This window comes from Hyperoodon ampullatus, assembly GCF_949752795.1.
Source record: "Hyperoodon ampullatus genome assembly, chromosome: 2".
NCBI lineage: Eukaryota > Metazoa > Chordata > Mammalia > Artiodactyla > Ziphiidae > Hyperoodon > Hyperoodon ampullatus.
In genome coordinates this window covers 104,337,902-104,358,413 of record NC_136915.1, presented here as the reverse complement: position 1 = coordinate 104,358,413, position 20,512 = coordinate 104,337,902, and the positions used below count along the sequence as shown (strand labels likewise).

The following is a 20,512-nucleotide window of genomic DNA, read 5'->3' as shown; positions in this document are numbered from 1 at the left end:
CTATTATTGTTTCTACCAACATATGATTTCCTCCCTTGTCCCTGGAATTTTCTTTTGTCACATATTAAGACTGCTGTCTCATCTTTTTTGCTTGATATCTTTTTATTTTCAGCCTTTCTATATTCTTTTGTTGTAAATGTGTCCTCTGTAAACAATATATTTTTGGATCTTTTAAAATGTCCAATTTGAGATGCTCTGCCTTTTGATTTGTGACTTAATCTATATACATTTATCATAACCACTCTATATTAGGACTTGTTTCTGCCATCTTATTTTGTAGTTTCCATTACTGATATATATATTTTTTCTCTTTTAACCTTCTTATTCTTCACTGAGTAGATGTGATTTTCTTCTGCTGGTTTAAAAGAACATATTTAATTTTTGTTCTTATAGTGGCTGCCCTTACCTTAAGATACATATTTGTTTATTTCTTCTTCCTGACTTATTAAATGTATCAATATCTATTTCCTCTCCCTGACAAGGCAGGTAGTTTAACAGGTTGTCTCACCTATTTGGACTCTGCTTCCCGTCCCACACATAATACACACAACAGTGAAAACGACACACACACATACACATGAAACTGATATAGCCTAGATCAAATTTTAGTTCTGGATTCTTATGAATATAGTTTTCCCTTTGCTTTTTTTCTGTAAACTTCACTTTTTTTTTTTTACACAACAGTTTTGCTAGGTTATTTGATCACCCTAACTCTACATTTCCCCTCAGCATATGTTGGATTCATTTTCCTCTTTTTTGAATATTTCTTCCAAGGGTTTTTCAAAATGAGTCTATGTATAGCATAGTTTCTGAGGTGTTTTTTTTTTGCGGTACGCGGGCCTCTCACTGTTGTGGCCTCTCCCGTTGTGGAGCACAGGCTCCAGACGCGCAGGCTCAGAGGCCGTGGCTCACGGGCCCAGCCGCTCTGCGGCATGTGGGATCTTCCCAGACCAGGGAACGAACCCATGTCCCCTGCATTGGCAGGCGGACTCTCAACCACTGCGCCACCAGGGAAGCCCTCTGAGGTTTTTTATGTCAGAAAATATCCAGAATATTTTCTATTATATCCTTACATTTCAGTGTCAATTTGGCCGAATATAAAATTCTATGTACAACACTTTAAAAATAGTATTGCTTTTTTATCTTCTTGCATCCAGTGTTGCTACTGAGAAGTACAATGTAAATCTGATGCCTATTTTTTTGTATGTGAGCTTCTTTCTCTCTCTGAAAACATTTCAGAATTTTCTTAGTCTTCAGTGATTTTAATTCATAGTAATGTGTCTAATTTGGGGATTTCTATCTCTTCCGTTTGCCTCCGCATCATAGCCTTCATTTTCTCCCGTTTTTTTTTTTTTTCTCCTGTGAGATCCCTGTTATCTGAATGTTGGTATTTTTATCCCTCATATCTCTTAGTATTTCTTTTACTTTTTAAAATCTCTTTATATTTTCCCCTGCCTTCTGGAATAAGTCTTCAGGATTATTTTACAGCTCCTTAATTCATTTTTTCACTGTATCTATCTTGCTACTTATCCCAGCTATTATGTCTTTTGCTTCAACTACTATATATATTTATATATATATATATATTTTAAGATGTTGGGGGTAGGAGTTTTTTACTTAATTTATTTATTTTTGCTGTGTTGGGTCTTCATTTCTGTGCGAGGGCTTTCTCTAGTTGTGGCAAGCGGGGGCCACTCTTCATTGCGGTGCGTGGGCCTCTCACTATCGCGGCCTCTCTTGCTGCGGAGCACAGGCTCCAGACGCACAGGCTCAGTAGTTGTGGCTCACGGGCCTAGTTGCTCTGCGGCATGTGGGATCCTCCCAGACCAGGGCTCGAACCCGTGTCCCCTGTATTAGCAGGCAGATTCTCAACCACTGCGCCACCAGAGTAGCCCTCAACTACTATATTTTTCATATTTGATATTTCCACTTGGTTGTTCTTGCATCGTATTACTAATATCCTCCCTGATCGAGTTTCTGACAAGCCAATGAACCAGCTATGCTGCTGGTCCCTTCCTCCAAAATTAACTCTTGGCAAACTACAGAACTACTGAAGGGAAAAAAGCATGGATATGAAAAACTAACATAAAACTGAGGACCCTCTGAGAAGAATGAAGGCTCTTTGTGAGTAGGAGTGTGAGCAAGGGGACCCAAGGGGATGGATGCCCACATCCTGGGGTAGAAGAGGGTAGGTCAGCGGAGAGCTTTTAAACCATCCCTGCTCTCTCCTCCCTGCCTGGGCTGCCTCATCACCACAGCAATCCTGGGCAAGAGTCCCATCAGCTTGGTGGTGGCAGAGAGAGTGAGGGGAGCTAATCTGAAGGCAGTGCCAGAAGAAAAAACAAAAGCATATACAGTCAGTTCTCATTATTCATAGTGGTTGTGTTCTCTAAAGTCACCACGAACACTGACTTAGCAAATACTGAACTATGCTCCCAGGGGGAATACAGGGTTAGGTTCCTGGAAGCCTCTGATCACACATTTTTATCAACTGATCAGTACAGAAACTTGAACCTTGTTTTATGTGTGTTTCTGTTTAAAGACACCTAATTTAGTATACATTGCTGATACATTAACATTGAACTCACGGACAACAGTACTATAACTCATTCTTCAGTGAAGCTTATCTGACACATGGGTTTTTTCCATAGGACACATAGAGCCTTCTTGCCCTTAGGAACACCAGCACTTCAACACTGTTATGGACTAAATTATTTCCACCAAAATTTATATGTTGAAGCCCTAATCTCCAGTGTGACCGTATTTGGAGATGGAGGAAGAGTAAAGACCAAAATCTCTGTGAGCAGGAGGGGTTTAATGACTAGCTGGGTGGTTTTACTGGGAAACCTGGGTGGTTTTACTGGGAAACCTTGGTTGTTTGCGGTAAGCAGGCCTCTCACTGTTGCGGTGCAACAGGCTCCAGACGCGCAGTCTCAGCGGCCATGGCTCACGGGCCCAGCTGCTCCGCGGCATGTGGGATCTTCCCAGACAGGGGCACGAACCCGTGTCCCCTGCATCGGCAGGCAGACTCTCAACCATTGCACCACCAGGGAAGCCCATTAGATGAGATTTTTCTTTAGCTGATAAATCCCAATATCCTGCCTGAAAATATCATGAATACTCTGCCTGATTTCTGCAAGCTGGGTGGGGTAAGAGCACAGTCCCAACATTCAGTAGAGAACTTGTATTTAATCCCTCTGTTTTTAATTGTGCTAGTGTTTTTTGTTTCCCTCTGTTCTCTTTGCCTTTGTAGTTCGTGTGTTTTATTTTTGTTAAGTTTAATGTTATTTTTGTTGGGTTTCAGAAGGGAGTAAAGGCTGACGCATGAGTTAAGCTGCTACCCTTAACTAGAAACTCCCCTGCCTTACTGTTACCCCTGCCCTGTTCTCTCCCTGAAGACAGCTCCCTGCAATCCAGGTTTTGCTTCCCCAGTCCATGTGGCTGGGCTCTGCAGCACCAGTTCATGTGGGACCTCCGGGACTGCTTGACTGTTTGCTAAAATCCATGAGATTGATTGCCCCTCCCAACATCTGCTGTAAGCACCTTCCCGATGCCAGCCCTGACGAGTGGGTAAGATCTCACACCCTATCAGAGGCAGGCTATCAGAAAGACCCGAACTTCCCCTGCCACCCCTTCCCCTGCTCTGTACTGCTGTGAATAAACCACCTTCTTGTGGTTTTCAACCTCCATCTTGTGGAGTGATGTCCAAATGTGTCATCAGGGTGGCCCTGCTTATGGGGCCAGGAAGGTGTCAGCATACTGGTGGCTCAATCCAGGCTTTGTGGGGCTGCCTCAGAGGTCTGTTCTTTGCTCTTAATATATCTGGCATTGGATTTTATCAATTTGTCCCATGTGGCCAGATGTTAGGAAACTAACTCAGGTGACTCAAAGTCACAGCACACTAAGTCAACTTACAGAGTGCTTATTTATTAATTTAAAATGGGTTGTGTCTCTTTCCAATACTGGACCATTTGTACCCTGCTATCCAGGGTATTCATTCTCAGGTATCAAGCCAGAAAGAAAGCTCAGAGTTTTCAGATTTCTGCTGTACACCAGGGCATCCCAGTTACATTTACAGACATTATTTCTAGTTAATCCTCACTTAAACCCTGTGAGGTGTTATCCCCATTTTACAGATGAGGAAACCAATGTTCAAAGAGGCTGAGTAAATTATTCAAGCTTTCAAAGCCAGTGAGAGAGAGTCAGAACCTTCTGGCTGCAGTACCTGTGGGCCTCGTCCTCCTTTAAACTAGAGGACCACAGAATGAGACACAGAGATGAGATGGTCTCACAAAGTTCATGTCAGCAGAGTTCAGGGGTCAGGAAGGGCCTCTTTCATGACCCTCAATCTGAGTCCTGAAAGAAGAGTGTGGACAGGTGAAGAGCCACGTGAGGAGGGTGGGCAGTGGGGTCAGCACGTGCAATGGGTCCTGCAGTGGGGAACACATGGGTGAGCTTGAGGAACTGTGTGGCTGCAGCCCAGCCAGCCCAGGCGAGCTCACCCTAGAGACTGCAGAAGGAAGACTGAGATGAAATTGCTAGTCTGCAGCCAAGGTCCCCTTGGAGCTAGGCTGACCCAGTTGCTAGGATCAGACTGCTTTTACGGAGAGCAGGGAGGATATCAAAAAGACCGGAATTTTGCATCTTCATGTGACACTCTAGGGTGTTCCAGTATCTCAAATTACCTAAATATATCTCCAGCCAGGATGAATTCATTGTAGTGGACATTACCCATAGAGGATTGTTTAACTGGACTGTCACTGTTTTTCTTACAATGCTGTATTATCTATAAAGTCCTCAGGTTTGAAAAGTCACTGATGATTAGTAATTAGAGGACCAGTATTGGACTACCAGACCTGTGGTTCCCCACTTGAAAACCCTTCAGAATTGTTATTGTTGAAAATAACAGAGCCTCGGGCCCCAACCTAAGCTACTGAATCATCAATTTTTTTTTTCTCACAAGCTCAGCAAGCTATTCTGCAGCTGGCCTGACCACGTCTCAGAAAGTCCACACTCTGGGACAGGCTCAGTGGGAGATCACACAACCTCAGCAGGGGTGACCGCAGCACAGATCTTGAGTAAGGCCTGTGTTTTCCGCCTCATGGTGGAGATTCCAGCAGGCCAGGGAGTGTATCTTCCGTATGTAGATGCCACGGATGTTCACTTCCCTTCCTTTCATCAAGACTGTACTCACCCATTGAGTCAACTGGCCAGTGAAATTTTCAGTAAAGTGGTACGGGCGATGCTGAGAAATGGTCAACGTCCTCAGGAGGCTTATTAACCATGCATTTCATTGCTTCTAAAATGCACTTTTTTTTTTCACATTTTAACACATCAAGAATGGGGTTGGGCCTAAAATTGATTGTATCTTTAGCATTTGTTACAGTGTGATTGGGAGTGTTTTTTCTTTCTCATGGTATGTAAATAATGGTGCCAGTTAAAAATCAATGGTATCTATGACCCAGCAATCCCACTACTAGGCATATACCCTGAGAAAACCATAATTCAACAAGAGACATGTACCAAAATGTTCATTGCAGCTCTATTCACAATAGCCCGGAGATGGAAACAACCTAAGTGTCCATCATCGGATGAATGGATAAAGAAGATGTGGCACATATATACAATGGAATATTACTCAGCCATAAAAAGAAACGAAACTGAGCTATTTGTAATGAGGTGGCTAGACCTAGAGTCTGTCATACAGAGTGAAGTAAGTCAGAAAGAGAAAGACAAATACCGTATGCTAACACATATATATGGAATTTAAGAAAAAAAAATGTCATGAAGAACCTAGGGGTAAAACAGGAATAAAGACACAGACCTACTTGAGAACGGACTTGAGGATATGGGGAGGGGGAAGGGTAAGCTGTGACAAAGCGAAAGAGAGGCATGGACATATATACACTACCAAACGTAAGGTAGATAGATAGTGGGAAGCAGCCGCATAGCACAGGGAGATCAGCTCGGTGCTTTGTGACCGCCTGGAGGGGTGGGATAGGGAGGGTGGGAGGGAGGGAAACGCAAGAGGGAAGGGATGTGGGAACAGATGTATATGTATGACTGATTCACTTTGTTATAAAGCAGAAACTAATAAAAAAATTAAAAAAAAATCAATGGTATCTTCAAATGGATGAAACATAGCAGTTGAAAAAGTAATAACATATTTATATAAATAGGCAGTCGGCATGAGCTCCCTCTTGCTGCTCCCTCTACATGGGTAATTCTGCACCTCTGCTTCACCAGTTCTACTCATCTATTACAACTCAGTTCAAATGCCACCTCCTCCAGGAAGCCTTCTGTGTCACCCCAGTCCCACCACTCAATCCAGATTCCAAGTCCTTCCTCTGGGCTCCTGTATTGGCCTCTGACCTATACTTATCACACGGTTACATTTATCCTGTAATTAGTCTACCCCTCCCCCAACTAGACAGTGAGCGCTTTGACAGCAAAGATGCCATGTACACCTCTGTGTCCCTAGTACCTAGCACAGAGCCTGGTATGTAGTAGAAGTTCAATAAATGTTTGTTGAATGAGTAAATGATGAAGGATTGAATAGTCAGAGGCAATACATGTTCTGTATGATATATAATGCCACAAGATTTCAGGAGAAAGGCACAGCGTGGGCTGGCAAGGCCAGAGAGGGCTTCAGGAAGGAAATAGATAGGAGCCATTCTGGCAGGATGGCCGATGGAATAGCTCAGGACTGCAATGAGGAAGGAGAAAGGGGGCAGTGCTAAGACCTTCATTTCTCTTCCTAGGTTGATCTTGAGACGACTGTTACTTGACTGGATTTCATGTCTGAATTTCAGGAATTCAGGCTACGGGCTTCCATTCATCATTATTCTTAACAATTAACTCTGGGTGCTAAAACAATGGATGCTCAGGTTCAGAGAAAAGAGCAGTTCAACCCTCCGTGAGCTCTCACAGGAAGTCCTGAATGTACATAGACTTTGTGGTTTAGACCTCAGAGCTTCCTGCCAGAGCCTGACAAGATTTAGAAGCTGGGAGAAGGTGGGCGGATGGGACCACAAACAACATGGTACCAACATTTCAAAGCAGGTGCCTTCTCACCACCTATTGTTTTAGAACCTTAACTGTAAACTGTTTTTTTCTCTCCCACTTCCCTCAAAGTACAGCTAGCATGACTGCTAGCTGGGGGTGGGGCCTGAACTTTTAATAATGGTCCCTTAAGACTTGGGATTTGCTTCAGCCAAGTTGTCTCTTAGCCTGCCCTCTTACATGTTGTCTGGTAGGCTCATGGCACCTTCAGTATTCATGGATTCCCCTCTTTTCAAGGATGGTTCTACAGATCATGGTGACCATGTCTGAAGAGTCAAGGAAGTGAAACCCAAAATGAGATTATGTTTTCTGGTGTCTCTTGAAGTTTGTGCACAGAGATTTCATTTCACTGTATAAATCTACCAATAGGTTGTGGGTCCAGCTTTGCAGCTGAGACCTGGGGAGTGGATTCTGGTTGCTCTGGTGGGATTAAGGTGGCCCCGTTGAATTGGGATGGCCAAATTTGGTCCTGCTGTCACACCCTACCCACTAGCCTCTTTCTCATTCAGCAGCTGGATGCTGGGCTCCTTTCTACAACGAGTAGATGCTGGGGTCATGTCACGGCTCTTGTTTCACTTGTACTCCCGATACGGTGAGCAAGTGTCCTCCTAAGAAAACCAAGGGTCTTTCAAGCAGGAAGCTGCTTGCAGCGAGACATGACCACAGCGACTGCTTGACATCTGACACTTGCACGTGCTCTGAGAGGGAGGGTGGGAGAGCTCTAGGATTCTGTGCTTGATCACCCATCATCCTAATGTGTGCACCTTTATTGTTTCTCCCTTCCTGCTGAAGTGGAGATCTGTGAGGAGGCCAGAGACTCCAGACATCAGACCACATGGCTGAGTTGGAAGGTACAGACACGGCTGCAGCTCCTGGGCTGGGGGGACTGATCATTGTCTGCTTGTAGAGCACACTTGATGGAAGTGTGGGCATGCACACCTAGAGTGGAGAAATTCCACAGTGACGTTTATGGGAAAGGACGGTTTTTAATCTCTTTTAATTAGAGGAAGAGGACAGCTGCGTCAGGAGACAGTTATGAGTTTTCTTCGGCCTCACAGGGAGATTTCGTTTGAACTCGAGGCTTGGGGAGGGGAGGGCCTTTTTGCGGGTGAACTTGTTTGCCCAGGGTAGGAGGAGGCCTCTTCTTTTGCTGGTGCTGGACACGGGGGCCAGGAGGCCTGGGACGATGAGCAGGTGCTTGGGAACGATGACCAGGTATTGGAGGAGTTTGGGACATGGCTGGATTTTGAGGAGTTGAGCCTGGAATTTGGTGGGGCTTATAGCCCCTTTCCTCAGGGGTCACTCTCTTCCCTCTTATCTCCAGCTCTTCATCTGCAACAATTAAACCTCTGAAGAGTTTTCTTGGCAAGATACAATCAAGATCAATGTAACTATTTATTAAGTGCCCCTCCTGTGTACAAGATGTCACACTAGCTGCTCTGGGGGATATGATGAGGAAGCAGAAGCCACCTCTACCCTCTAGAGATTCCAGGCCTTGGGCGGGTAGGGGAGACAGAAATGCCCACCAGAAAAATAGAGGGAGAGCTCAGGGCTTTAGAGACCAGTGGGGGATGGTTTTGTGCCTGGGTCTCCAGGGAGCAGAGAGGGCACTCAGACCCCAGCCCTGCCTCTGAGTCATCCCAGGGATCATGCCCTAGAGCACCTCAGGCTTAGAGCCCTTGTAATAGGATCTGAGTAGTCAGAGAAGACATTAGTCACTCCCTGCCTTTGGATGGGTCTCTCCGTTAGATCTGCCTTCCAGCCAGTTCTGCTGTAAGTCACCCACACTGCTCTGAGTGTCCTGGACGCTCCTTGAGCCAGCTCCTCCCTTATGAGCATAACTTTTTTTTTTTTTTTTTTTTTTTGCAGTACGTGGGCCTTTCACTGCTGTGGCCTCTCCCATTGTGGAGCACAGGCTCCAGACGCGCAGGCTCAGCGGCCATGGCTCACGGGCCCAGCCGCTCCGCGGCATGTGGGATCTTCCCGGACTGGGACACGAACCCGCGTCCCCTGCATCGGCAGGCGGACTGTCAACTACTGCGCCACCAGGGACGTCCCCAAGCATAACTTTTTCATCCTAGGTGAGTTGTCAGGCCTGATTCAAGGAAGAAACAACTCACAGCCTTAACCCCTCCCCTTGGAACAGTGAATTGGAAAGGGGATATAAACATCCAGTTTTAGAACAAGTGTGTTCCTGTGAGTCCCTGATGTCCTGAAATTTTACCTGTGTTCCTAGGAGTTTGGTCTTGAACCCACCTTGGCCACACCCTCAGGAGAAGACAAAAAATGGTTGCGCACAGAAATGGTGTTTCGAAGCTTATCTTTCTACCTACATAGATATATGTGGCTCATTCAACATACGTCCACACAGCTTTATACCCAGTCAGCCTCAGGTGGTGGATTCCAATGAGGCCGGCCTGGATGGAGCTTCTCAAAGCTCCCACATTGTTACCACTGAGAATTTGTTTTTCAAAAATCAAGCTAACCACAAAATGGAACAAACTGTAACTGCCGGTTACAGCCCTGACATTCTGAAACTACCCATCTCCATTATTTTCTTTCCAGACTCTAAGTGCCAGACCCATGAGGTGTTTCCACGGGGATTTCACCCAGGCCTGCGGTGGGACGGAAGAGAGGGAGCTTACCATTTCTCCTACTCCTCTGTTTTTTCCTCTTGCTAATGTAGAAAATGAGTAGTGCCACGAAGACGAGGAAGACGGTGCCTCCTCCACAAATGCCGATGATGAGATAGATATCCAGACCTTTCCCTGCAAGAGGAACAGACGTGGGATGGATGGGAGCGTCCTGGGAAGAGGGGCCACTTCGTTGCTCTGGCCAAGGACTTGAGGACTCCAGCCTCCTATCTTTCAGATAAAAAAGCTTGGTGGGACTTTTCAACCTCAGGGAAGCCAAGCTCATGGAGGCTGGTGAACTGGGTCAATACCTGAGCAGGTGCAGGGTCCAGGATAAGCCCTCTCAGAACGTTTCTTGGAGAACTGCTCTCCTGAACCACAAATGCCTGATTCTTCACGTACCAAGCACTGTCCCCTATCAAGGAGAATGTCACAGAAGTTTAGATCTGAGAAAGAGTTTAGAGAAAATCTAGGGTAATCTCTAGTTTCACAGACAAGGCCCAGAGAGGGAGGATGAGTTGCCTGAGGCCACACCGTATCCATTCCTGAGTGGTTCCTTTAAGCAGCCCCTCGTCTCCATGTTTCTGCACTGTTTTTCCAGCTTCATCTCTGGCTGCCCTCCCACGTTATGATTTTTTCTCACCCTCTTGACCAGAAAGTTTCTAAAGACAGGATACATGTTTCACGGGTCCAACCCAGTTCTCTGACCTCAGAGGCAGCACCCCGTCCCAGATTTTTCCTGGACTGTGAGAGAAACTCAAACACACAGTGAGTTAGAAGCAGCAGTGGACTTGATCTTCAGCTCACAGACCTTCGGCTGCTGTCATGCAATGAGGAAAACAACGACTGTGGTAAGAGAAATGGGTTTGAGTGCAGGCTCTTCTAGGCAAGAGCTGCATGACCTTTGACAAGTTACTCCACCTCTCTGAGCCTGTTCCTGTCTTTAAAACATGGAGATAAGGAACTTATATCACAGGTGGCTGCTGGAAGTCAATCAGATAATGGATGTGAAAGTGCTTTGTAAACTGTAAAACTACACACAAAGATGAGGGTCTGCTCTGACTACAGTTCTGTGCACCGGTGCTTCTGGGAGCTATTTCCCGGGAGGGATACTGGGCCATCTGCCCTTTTGTGAGTCAACAGCAGTCACAGAGGCAGCAGCTGGGGCCAGGGTTCAGGGGTCTCGTACATCTGGAGAACAAATGGAGCTAAGCCCAGCATCACAAGGAAACCCTTCTCTAGCCAAACATTCCTGGGAAGATACTATTGTACATGAAGCCCAGGATGGGCCCCAGGAGCAAGCCAGAGGCTCAGAAATGAAACTAAACAGGTTTCCAGACTGCGGTGGTTTGTTAATCCTTGTTTTCTTTCCTAAGTCTCTCCCTGACCCATTCTTTGCCTGCCAGTTACACAGCCTCTCTATGGTCTGTGGATGAAGGGGCTTCCATTAGAAAAGCAGGCATAATCCTAACCTGCTGTGAAACTGGACCGGGAAAGTTAGGGGGGTCCTTTAGGCTCTGCCTGCTTGGAGGAAGGGCCAGGGCTATTGGAGTCCACCTTGGGCTGAGCCAAGGACTTCCCAGGGTCTGACCTGGGTGAGGTGGGGGCATGGGCCTAGGACCAGTTGGGGAGCAGGGACTAAACCATGCAGCCAGTAGCTTGTCTTCTCAGAGTCCTCAGGCAGGGCAAGCATGCCCCTATCTGGGCACACTTGGGAATGTAGGAGCGTCTTACACAGTCTGTTCACAGTTTTATCCAGCACAGCCTCTGGGGGCTTTCTGCAGGGAATGTTCCAGCGTGTCTCAGAGGCAGCTGTGGCTCTGTGTCATTCAAAGCTATGTCCTCACAGTCACTAAATCCAGCCACACTCCTTCCTGCACTCCCTCTTGGAGATAATGTGCCTGCGAGTTTATGTGGTGGAGTCCTTCTTGTGTGTCCAAACCTGCTCCTTCCTCCTACAATTTTTTTTTTTTTTTTTTTTTTTTTGCGGTACACGGGCCTCTCACCGTTGTGGCCTCTCCCATTGCGGAGCACAGGCTCTGTTCGCGCAGGCTCAGCGGCCATGGCTCACGGGCCCAGCCGCTCCATGGCATGTGGGATCTTCCCGGACCAGGGCACGAACCCGTGTCCCCTGCATCGGCAGGCGGACTCTCAACCACTGCGCCACCAGGGAAGCCCCTCCTACTATTTTGGTTTTAAGTACATGCTCATCTTTTCTGAGCCAAGTGGTTAATCTTGTCATTGCTCCTCTCTGCCTTGGCCTTTTAGGATGAAACATCCAGATCCATTTTAGGGTCTTCAAGAGCAGCCCTGTCCTCCCCAGTCTCCCCCTAGGTATTCCTCCCGTCTCTCTAGTGGCCCTTTCCCAGACTGGCTCCCACTCTGTACCACAGAGTAAGGGACAGGAATGGTCCAGTCTTCAAACCTCAGCTTCCCCCAAAGCCCTTCTTCCCTCGCTCCATCCCTCATGCACACACATTTTTATACTGCTGGGATCTAGTTAAAATAAGCGTGGAGTGGGGCTGCCAGATAAAACACCGGATGCCCAGTTAAATTTGAAATAAACAACGAATAGTTTTTAGTATAAGTATGTCCCACGCAACACTTGGAACACATTTATACTGTCTCTTTTTATTTGCTAACTCTGGCAACTCTAATCAAGAGCCTCCTAAAAGGGGATAAGAGCTTGTGAAGTCGAGGAGAGGCGACTTCACTCACTGTGCCTTAGTGATGGGGGGCACGGAGGGACGGCTGGTGGGCAGACATAGACTTCATAGGAGGTGAAGTGACGCTGGTCTGACCGTGTGAGTGGCAGACTCTAGGATGGTCCCCGTTGAGCCCTGCCTCCTGGTATTCCCACTGGTGTGAGACCCCTTCTGATTAAACGTGGGCTGGACTTACTGAGAGGCTCCTAATGAATAGAATACCTCAGCAGTGATGGGACATCTATCACTCCTGAGATCGAGTGCAAAAAGACCACGGCTTTTGCCTTGGGCGCTTGTTGTTGCTCTTTCTTAGGCTGCTCTGACGGAAGTAGCTGCCATATTGTAAGGCAGCCCAATGCCGCCCCCGTAAGTGAACTTGGACATGGATGCTCCCCCAGTAGTGCTTGCACCTGACTGACATGACTGCAGCCCCTGCCTGTGTCTTGATTACAGCTTCATGAAAGACCCTGAGCCAGAAACATCCAGTTAAGTCACTCCTAGATTCATGTCCCACAGAAACTGTGAGATAATAACTGCTTGTGTTTTAAGCCACTAAATATGGGGTTGTTTGTTATGCAGCAACTGATAACTAATTCAAAAGGTATATTAAAAAGTCTCACTTCTGATTTCACGCCAGCTCAGGGCTGCTTCCTAGGGTCACTGACCAGCCATACTCACTATAGAAACTCAGGGCCTGTGGCCAAATAACTATCTTTTGTGCTCAGTTTCCTGTCAGGGGGTTGACTAGACAGCAGTGGAGACATAATCCCAGAGTATCAGATGAGTAGACTCTTGGGGATCACAGGGCTCATCTTCTTTGTGGACCAGGAGGCTGAAGCCCAGAAAGGGGAAGGAACTCTGTCCAGGTCATCCCTATATATTTGGACAGACCCAAACTAGAAGTCAAGACCCCTGGCTCCTGGAGCAGGCCACCTTTCGAAAATTACTTCTAGGGGCTTCCCTGATGGCTCAGTGGTTAAGAATCAGCCTGCCAATTCAGGGGACATGGGTTCGATCCCTGGTCCGGGATGATCCCATGGGCCGCGGAGCAACTGGGCCCGTGCACCACAACTACTGAGCCTGTGCTCTAAAGCCCGTGAGCCACAACTGCTGAGCCCGCTTGCCGCAACTGCTGAAGCCCACGTACGTAGAACCGTGCTCCGCAAGAAGAGAAGCCACCGCAATGAGAAGCCCACACACCACAACAAAGAGTGGCCCCTGCTCGCCACGACTAGAGAAGGCCCGCACGCAGCAACGAAGACCCAACACAGCCAAAAATAAATAAATAAAATAAATAAATTTATTTAAAAAAAATTACTTCTAGGGGTCACATGAAGCTGGTGGTCCAGGGAAGAACTTAGACTCTTGAAGTTTCAGAACTTTCTGGTGCTGGGCTGTCTGCTCTGAGGCAGTAAGAGCATTGCCCACATGTGCTCATGGTCCTCCCTGGCCTTGAGCTCTTCCTCCCCACAAGCCTCTAACTCCCAGAGTTTCTACAGCCCTTCTGCACCTGCCCCTGATAGGAGGTACCAGCCATCTCCCCTCCAGAAAGGAATCTTTTTTGCTTCCTTCTCCATTATTGCCCTAGGAGCCACAGTCATGGTCACTGATTAGCTGAAGGGGTGGATCGTGGGCAAGTCAGCTTGCCTCTCTGGGAAGTGGCGGTCTGTGTGAGATCACCGTTACAGCTCCTTTTATCTCTTCAACTCGGCAATGCTTTCTCCTAGAAGAGAATCTTTTTCATTGCCTGTGGTTATACCAAGCTCTCTGAGAAGACTCCCAAGATGGGCAACCATAGAGCACTACCTCCTCTCTCCTCTAAGATTTCCCTTGAAGATTTCCAGGGAAAAGAGGTATGTTTTCAGTCCTCATCCTGAGCCAAGGATGCCTCCCAGCCCAAGCACCCAGGCCCTGGACCAGTCCTCTGCTGTGGGCCTCAAAGGCTGTGTTTGTGAAGTGAACTTGGGGTGTCTGACCAGTGCCCACCACGCACCTGAACAGCTGATGGTCACCGTGCTCGTTTGGGCACTGACATTGTTACTCGCCACGCAGCTGAATGTTGCAGTCCATTTGCTGTTCCACTTGTGTCTGATGACCTTCTGATGACTTTCTTTGATACTGGTCTCATTTAAAAACAGTTTTAAGTTAGGGTCACTTCCTTTTGCTACCTCGCAGATCAGGGTTCTGTTGGTACAACTCCAGGAAATTACAGGTTTTGAGACCATCTCTGAAAAGAAAAGAAAGATCCAATTCATATTAGGCCATTTACTGATTGTAAAAGACATACCTATTTATAGAGGGGAAATTGAGTTAGTTTGGGACCAGAAAAGATTTCAAAGACCCCTAGCAATTTTCAAAAATCATTTCTACTTCATTTTATTTATACAGCACATTCAGAACAAATTTATTTCTGGTATTTATAGATACATTATATCAGTAAAAAATACATCATATCACAGGCTTATGTGCTGTTTTATACCTTAAAATGTTTTCACATATAGGATATCATTTCATCCTAACAAACAGAGAGGCGGATGTTTTTCTTCTTGTTTACAGATGAAGTGCCCAAGGCTCTGAGAGGTTAAATGGACAGTCCAAGGGCACCCACTAATAAATGGCAAATCAGGAGAGGAGCTCACCCTTCCAAATCCAAGTTCAGTAGTATGGATAAGAGGTTTACCACATCCTGATCCCCATACACTCAGGAGCCTGTGAAGGATAGCGGGGTGGGGGCAATGCTTTAAGAGCAGCTGGGAACTTGTCCCTGGAGGACTGGTACATGTGTAGCCTGGGGCCTTGGTCACAAATGAAGCAGCAGGTCCTGGGAGCAGGGGGCCAGGTGTGCAGTTCAAGCTCTGGAGGGAGAGAATGCCTTCAGCTTCCCAGAGCTGTTGGACCTCACTGGACCTCATCCGCAAGAGAAGAATAAGAAAGACATTCCCCACCTGTCACAGCAGGGATGACATGTGACAAAGCCCTGGCACACTGACAGGTACTGACAATATTGGTGGTAGTTGTTATAATCATAATCATACACGCCCTGCCTCTCCTTTTCTGACAGGATAATATTCGAAGGCTGCGTCATGAAAGAAAAAGCCCTGGCCTTGGCGTCAGTTGGGCCGGGTCCAAATCCTACTCCACCACTTGCAAGCCGTGTGACCAACTTCTGCCCTTTTTCTCATCCTTCCCTCTCTTTCCTCAGACTTGCCACTTTCCTCTCTCAGCATCTTTCCATTCATTATGCAGATGGATAGCTTTTTTTTTTTCTGATTTCCTCCCTCCCAGACAATAATATCTTCCCCATGAACTTTCTCACCAAATTTCATTTCTGTCCCAAAATATAGGCAGGCAGAAATTAAGGGTTTTTTTTCCCATCCAGGGATTCGGTGTGACCCAGAATGAAGAGGATGGAAAGACATCACCCTACAACAAGACAGGGTCAGTGCATACTCTAGGGGTTGAGCCAAGGAGTTTGCTTGTGTTTTCAAAATGGAAATACTCTTTTTTAATTTATAACAGTAAGTCACATCACTGTAAAAATTGATAAAATACCAAAAAAGTTTCAAGAAGATTAAAAACCACTTGCAATTCTACTACCCAGAGTCAATAATTATTAATGTTTCGATGCATCCCTTTAACAAATGTTTTCTATGCCATGCATACCACATATAAATAGTGTTCTAAAAACTAAAACTGGATCATAGATATGTTTTAGTCTGCCTGTTTTCCTTTAATGATCTCTTATGAAATTCTTTTAGGAATACCAATAAATATACACTTTCATCATCTTTTTAAATGATCTATTCTTGATTTAATTAATACATTCCTAACTGCTGGGGACTTTAAGATCCTTTCCAGTATTTCACTGATATGAACCACCCAGAGATGAGCAGCCACTCAAAGTCATATCTTTGCATACGTCCTGTCTGTAAGATAGTTTCATACAAGAGGCATGGTTGGATCCTGTGGGGCACGTCTCACAGATGAGGCTCTTTGATTCCAGGTTGCTAGGACAAACGCTCTCCACTAACATCTGCTTTAAGGGGCCTTCCACTGTTTCCCCAGCTGGCAGCAGCAGCCCCCTCCTTAAGGAGATGTGGGTTCCAAAGTTGGAGACTGAGAAGCATGGAGGAACAAAGAGATGGGGAGAGCACGAGTACTGAGGAAGCAGGTATTGTGTCCCAGGTGACCAAGGCACCTATGCTTAGTTGTCTCCCTGAAGCCTTGTCCCACTGAATAGCCGATAGAGTTATTATTATGAAAATCAGACTCAGAGCAAACAGAGAATTTGCCCAAGGTCATGTGGTAGGAAATGGTGACCGGACCCACAAATTGACATGCTGTGTGACATTCACACACACACACACACACACACAATGAGGTGGCTGTTGTGTCATGGAAAGATCTTTGTCTTTTGGCAAAGGAGTGAAGGTTTATTTTTGAGGTCATGAAAGCATTCTAAAATTGATTGCGGTAATGGTTGTACAACTCTGTAAATATACTACAAGCCATGGAATCATACATTTTAAATGGGTGAATTTTATGGTATGTGAATTATACCACAATAAAGCTGTTTGGGGTGGTGGGTGGGGGAATGTCACCATCCTTGCTAAAACTAGCCTTGGGTTTGGCTCCTGACTTTGCTCCTGTCAAGCCACTTCTGTTTCCTTATAGATAGTAAGGGGATAATAACAGCTACCTCTCAGGATTGTTGGGAACCTTAAATAAGATCATGTAGCAAAGCACGTGACATCTCACTGGTAGCCATTATTACCACTGCAGTACTAAAGGAAACACGAATGTGAAGCTCAAGTTCAAAACAGGACACCCAAGCCCATGCTGGCAGGAGTCACGACATCTGTGGTTCCCAGAGCCCACAAGCAGAGGTCCCTTCTGGCTCCATTCTGTCTCGCCCCATCTCTGGAATGTACCCTCCGTCCTGTTGCAGGTCTAGGTATGGAAAGTTGTCATTTGCAGAGGAGCTGACAATGTCTGTGAGTGTTGGAGGGGGGCTGCTACCAGGTCCGAGTGCTCAAGAAGAGGGCTGGATGGTGACTCTAGGTAGGAGGAGGGGGCCCTTCCTTTGGCAGCGTTTCCTGTGCAAAGCACAGAAATGCTTATTTGCTCACTGAATCTCTGGCTTGTGCTCATGCTGGGGTTCCTGTCTTCCTCTCCAAGCTAAGTACAGCTTCCTCTTCTCACTTTTATCCACACCCAGCCAAGTGACCCCTGGATTTGTGACTTCATTGTCACTTCCATTCTATTGTACTTTCTCTTCCTTCTCTCCCAAACTCAAGCCAGTTTGTTCATCCTTTCTCCACACATGACCCCCAATGTAATCGTTCTTTAGGCATTTTATAGGCACCCTTTAGTCTAGGCCACTAGTTATCAGCTTTGGCTGCTCATTAAAATCACCTGGGGAGGGCTTCCCTGGTGGCGCAGTGGTTGAGAGTCCACCTGCCGGTGCAGGGGACATGGGTTCATGCCCTGGTCCGGGAGGATCCCACATGCCATGGAGCAGCTGGGCCCGTGAGCCATGGCCGCTGAGCCTGTGCATCCAGAGCCTGTGTTCCGTGGCGGGAGGGGCCACAGCAGCAAGAGGCCCACGTACCGCAAAAAAAAAAAAAAAAAAAAAAAAAAAATCACCTGGGGAGTTTAGCACCTACGATGCCCAGGCCCTGCACCAAGAAACTCTGATTAAATTGGTCTGGGATGGGACTTAGCACCGGTAACTTTAATAACACCTCAGCTGATTCCAATGTGAAACCTGAATTGAGGGTCACCGACCAGCCCCTCCCTACTTCACTTGGATTAAAGCAGCAGCTTCCTAGCTAGGTTTCAAGCTTCCATCTTCAATAGCTACTACTGCCCTCACAGTACACGCATAGACATACAAAGCCACACTTTGTGTATTTTCTACAGATATCAGCAAAAATCATCTTCCACCTTTGATCATGCCGATGTTGAGATGATTAGAAACAAGGGCTGTTCATCCTTAAATTCATCATTTCCAGCCCTTTTCTGCCTTACAATTACTCCTTCAGGACATCCTGGCTTGAAATTGTCTCTCTGGATGGAAGACCCACTGCCCTCCAGTCAGCCTCCCCTTCCCAGTCTCATACCTAGCTTGCCCTTCATCATCCACCTGGAATGGCCACCTTTTTCTTCTGCCCACCTGTTCCCCTCTTCTTGATTAACGCAGGATCTTAATCCAGATCCTTCACTCAACCCTGCATCCCCACAGCCTCTGAAGAGAGAGTTTGAGGTATGTAGACTTGAGGGTCTATTAGCTGTGGGTTCCATCCCTCTCACAGGACTGGAGCCTGCACCGAGGCAGGAGGGATGCATTCGATTTCCTTTAGGGCTCCCTCAAGGCCAAGGTCAGGGCTGGGGACATTTCATGAATGCTATTCCTCGACTTGCTAAATAGCACCCATACTGAGATGGAGGAATTTAGGGGACAAAGACTTACCTTGAATCTTCAAATCAAATGTTTTCTCCAATATGTTTTTTCCATTCGAATCATATACAGATACTCTGTAGACATCGCTATCATTTCTCTTCAGAGCTTTAATTTTCAGAGTTCCATTTTCTAACATCACATACGTGTCCTTTATCTGGTAAGGTGGCTTGTCTTGTCTTAATTGTGCAATCTTGATTTTGTTTTTGTCCCATCGTGTATCTGCTATCCCATCATTCATTTGAAAACCAGGAATGTCCAGGTTGATGTCATGATCCAGGCGACCCCAGATGACTTTAGTATTTTCAGAGACCTCACCTACAAAAAGCAAGAAAGTTACTGAGGTAGCTCACTGCCAAGGAAAGCTGGGCTGTGACCTCTCTGACTCTTGCATTCACTTCAGGGTTGCCAAAGAAGCTTCTAATGGTAACAGTGGAGACCCACGCACCAACTTACCTTTGGTGGAAACAGAGGAAATCAGAAGGAAGCTGGCTAAGATTTTACACGTGAGGCTCATCTTTGGGGTTAGTTTCCTTCTTGTGATTCTGAGCTCTTCTTTAAAAAGGAACTGAAATAACACCAGTGGAATCCACCCCCTGAGAGCTTAACCACGTGCCTCTCCTTTTTGCTTCTTTACAGTGACATAGAAAACAGACACACACACGCGCGCGCGCACACGCATACAAAACCTGGCTGATGTGCTCCTTTGCCAAAGCAGGTATATTTATGAGTGTATGTCTTCTTATAACATTTTAATTCTCACTACAACCTTGGGTGGGTTTTATTATTCCTGTTGAAGAGAAAAGGAACTAAGAGGCTAAATAAATCACTCAGGATCACCCTTTAGTTAACAAGGAGTTAAATTCAACCATACGGCCCATCTTCTATCCGTTCTCCTGTAATGTCCCTAACAGGACCACATAGAAATATAGGTAAATGTTTATAAGCAAATAGCTAGCAGAATACAATCATTTATTCCATGATTACAAATACTGGAAAATGTATACATACTAAACAATTATGAAAGTGGATTTTTTTCTCTTTCTCAAAAGGCATTTTAAATGTTCTAAGACTGTTTATGTGATAAAAAGAAACAAATATAAATTGAGTCTCAGCTGTAAATGCTTGAAATCCCCAAATCTTATGTTCAGCATACATTTTATAACTATATTGAAATTCACAGATAGGTAAATAAAAAATTGTTCCAAAACAAACAAAAATGCATTGAGACTGTGAAATGCTATTAAACAACGAGAACAAATCATCCAAGAAACATTTAAGATGGTTAACACTGTAGATGGTTAAGGAAAGGAAGAGATAAGGAGAAAAAAGAGAAGTGCTAGAGGACAGGAGAAAGAAAGAGGAGAAATGTGTGAGACAGGGAGAGAAACAGAGATGCACTGATGGACACAACCAGAAAAAGAGGCACAGAGAGATCCAGCTATAGAGAGAGGAGCACCCAGTTACAGATTTCCAATGTAAAAGTCTAGCCTTATGATTCTTTAGGATAGAGTGAGCAAAAAATCTGAAAAATTGTGCTTGTTTTCTGTTTCAACTTTAGGTGCAACTATGGATGTCCTGTCTCAGAAAGTTGCCCAGGAAATGAAAGTAAGTCAAAACAATGGATCTCAACCACTGGGCAAAAGGAAGCC

General features: G+C 45.9%; 1 protein-coding gene across 1 annotated transcript; it reads right to left on the bottom strand.

The window, feature by feature from the left end:
* Nucleotides 1-8,095: 8,095 nt before the first annotated feature.
* CD2 (CD2 molecule) lies at nt 8,096-19,377 on the bottom strand (the record flags this gene model as incomplete). Its single annotated transcript, XM_079697690.1, has 5 exons — nt 8,096-8,394; nt 9,708-9,830; nt 14,394-14,627; nt 18,873-19,178; nt 19,317-19,377. The coding sequence occupies 5 exons, from the start codon at nt 19,375-19,377 to the stop codon at nt 8,096-8,098; spliced, it is 1,023 nt and encodes a 340-aa protein (XP_079553816.1).
* Between the last annotated feature and the right edge of the window lie 1,135 nt (nt 19,378-20,512).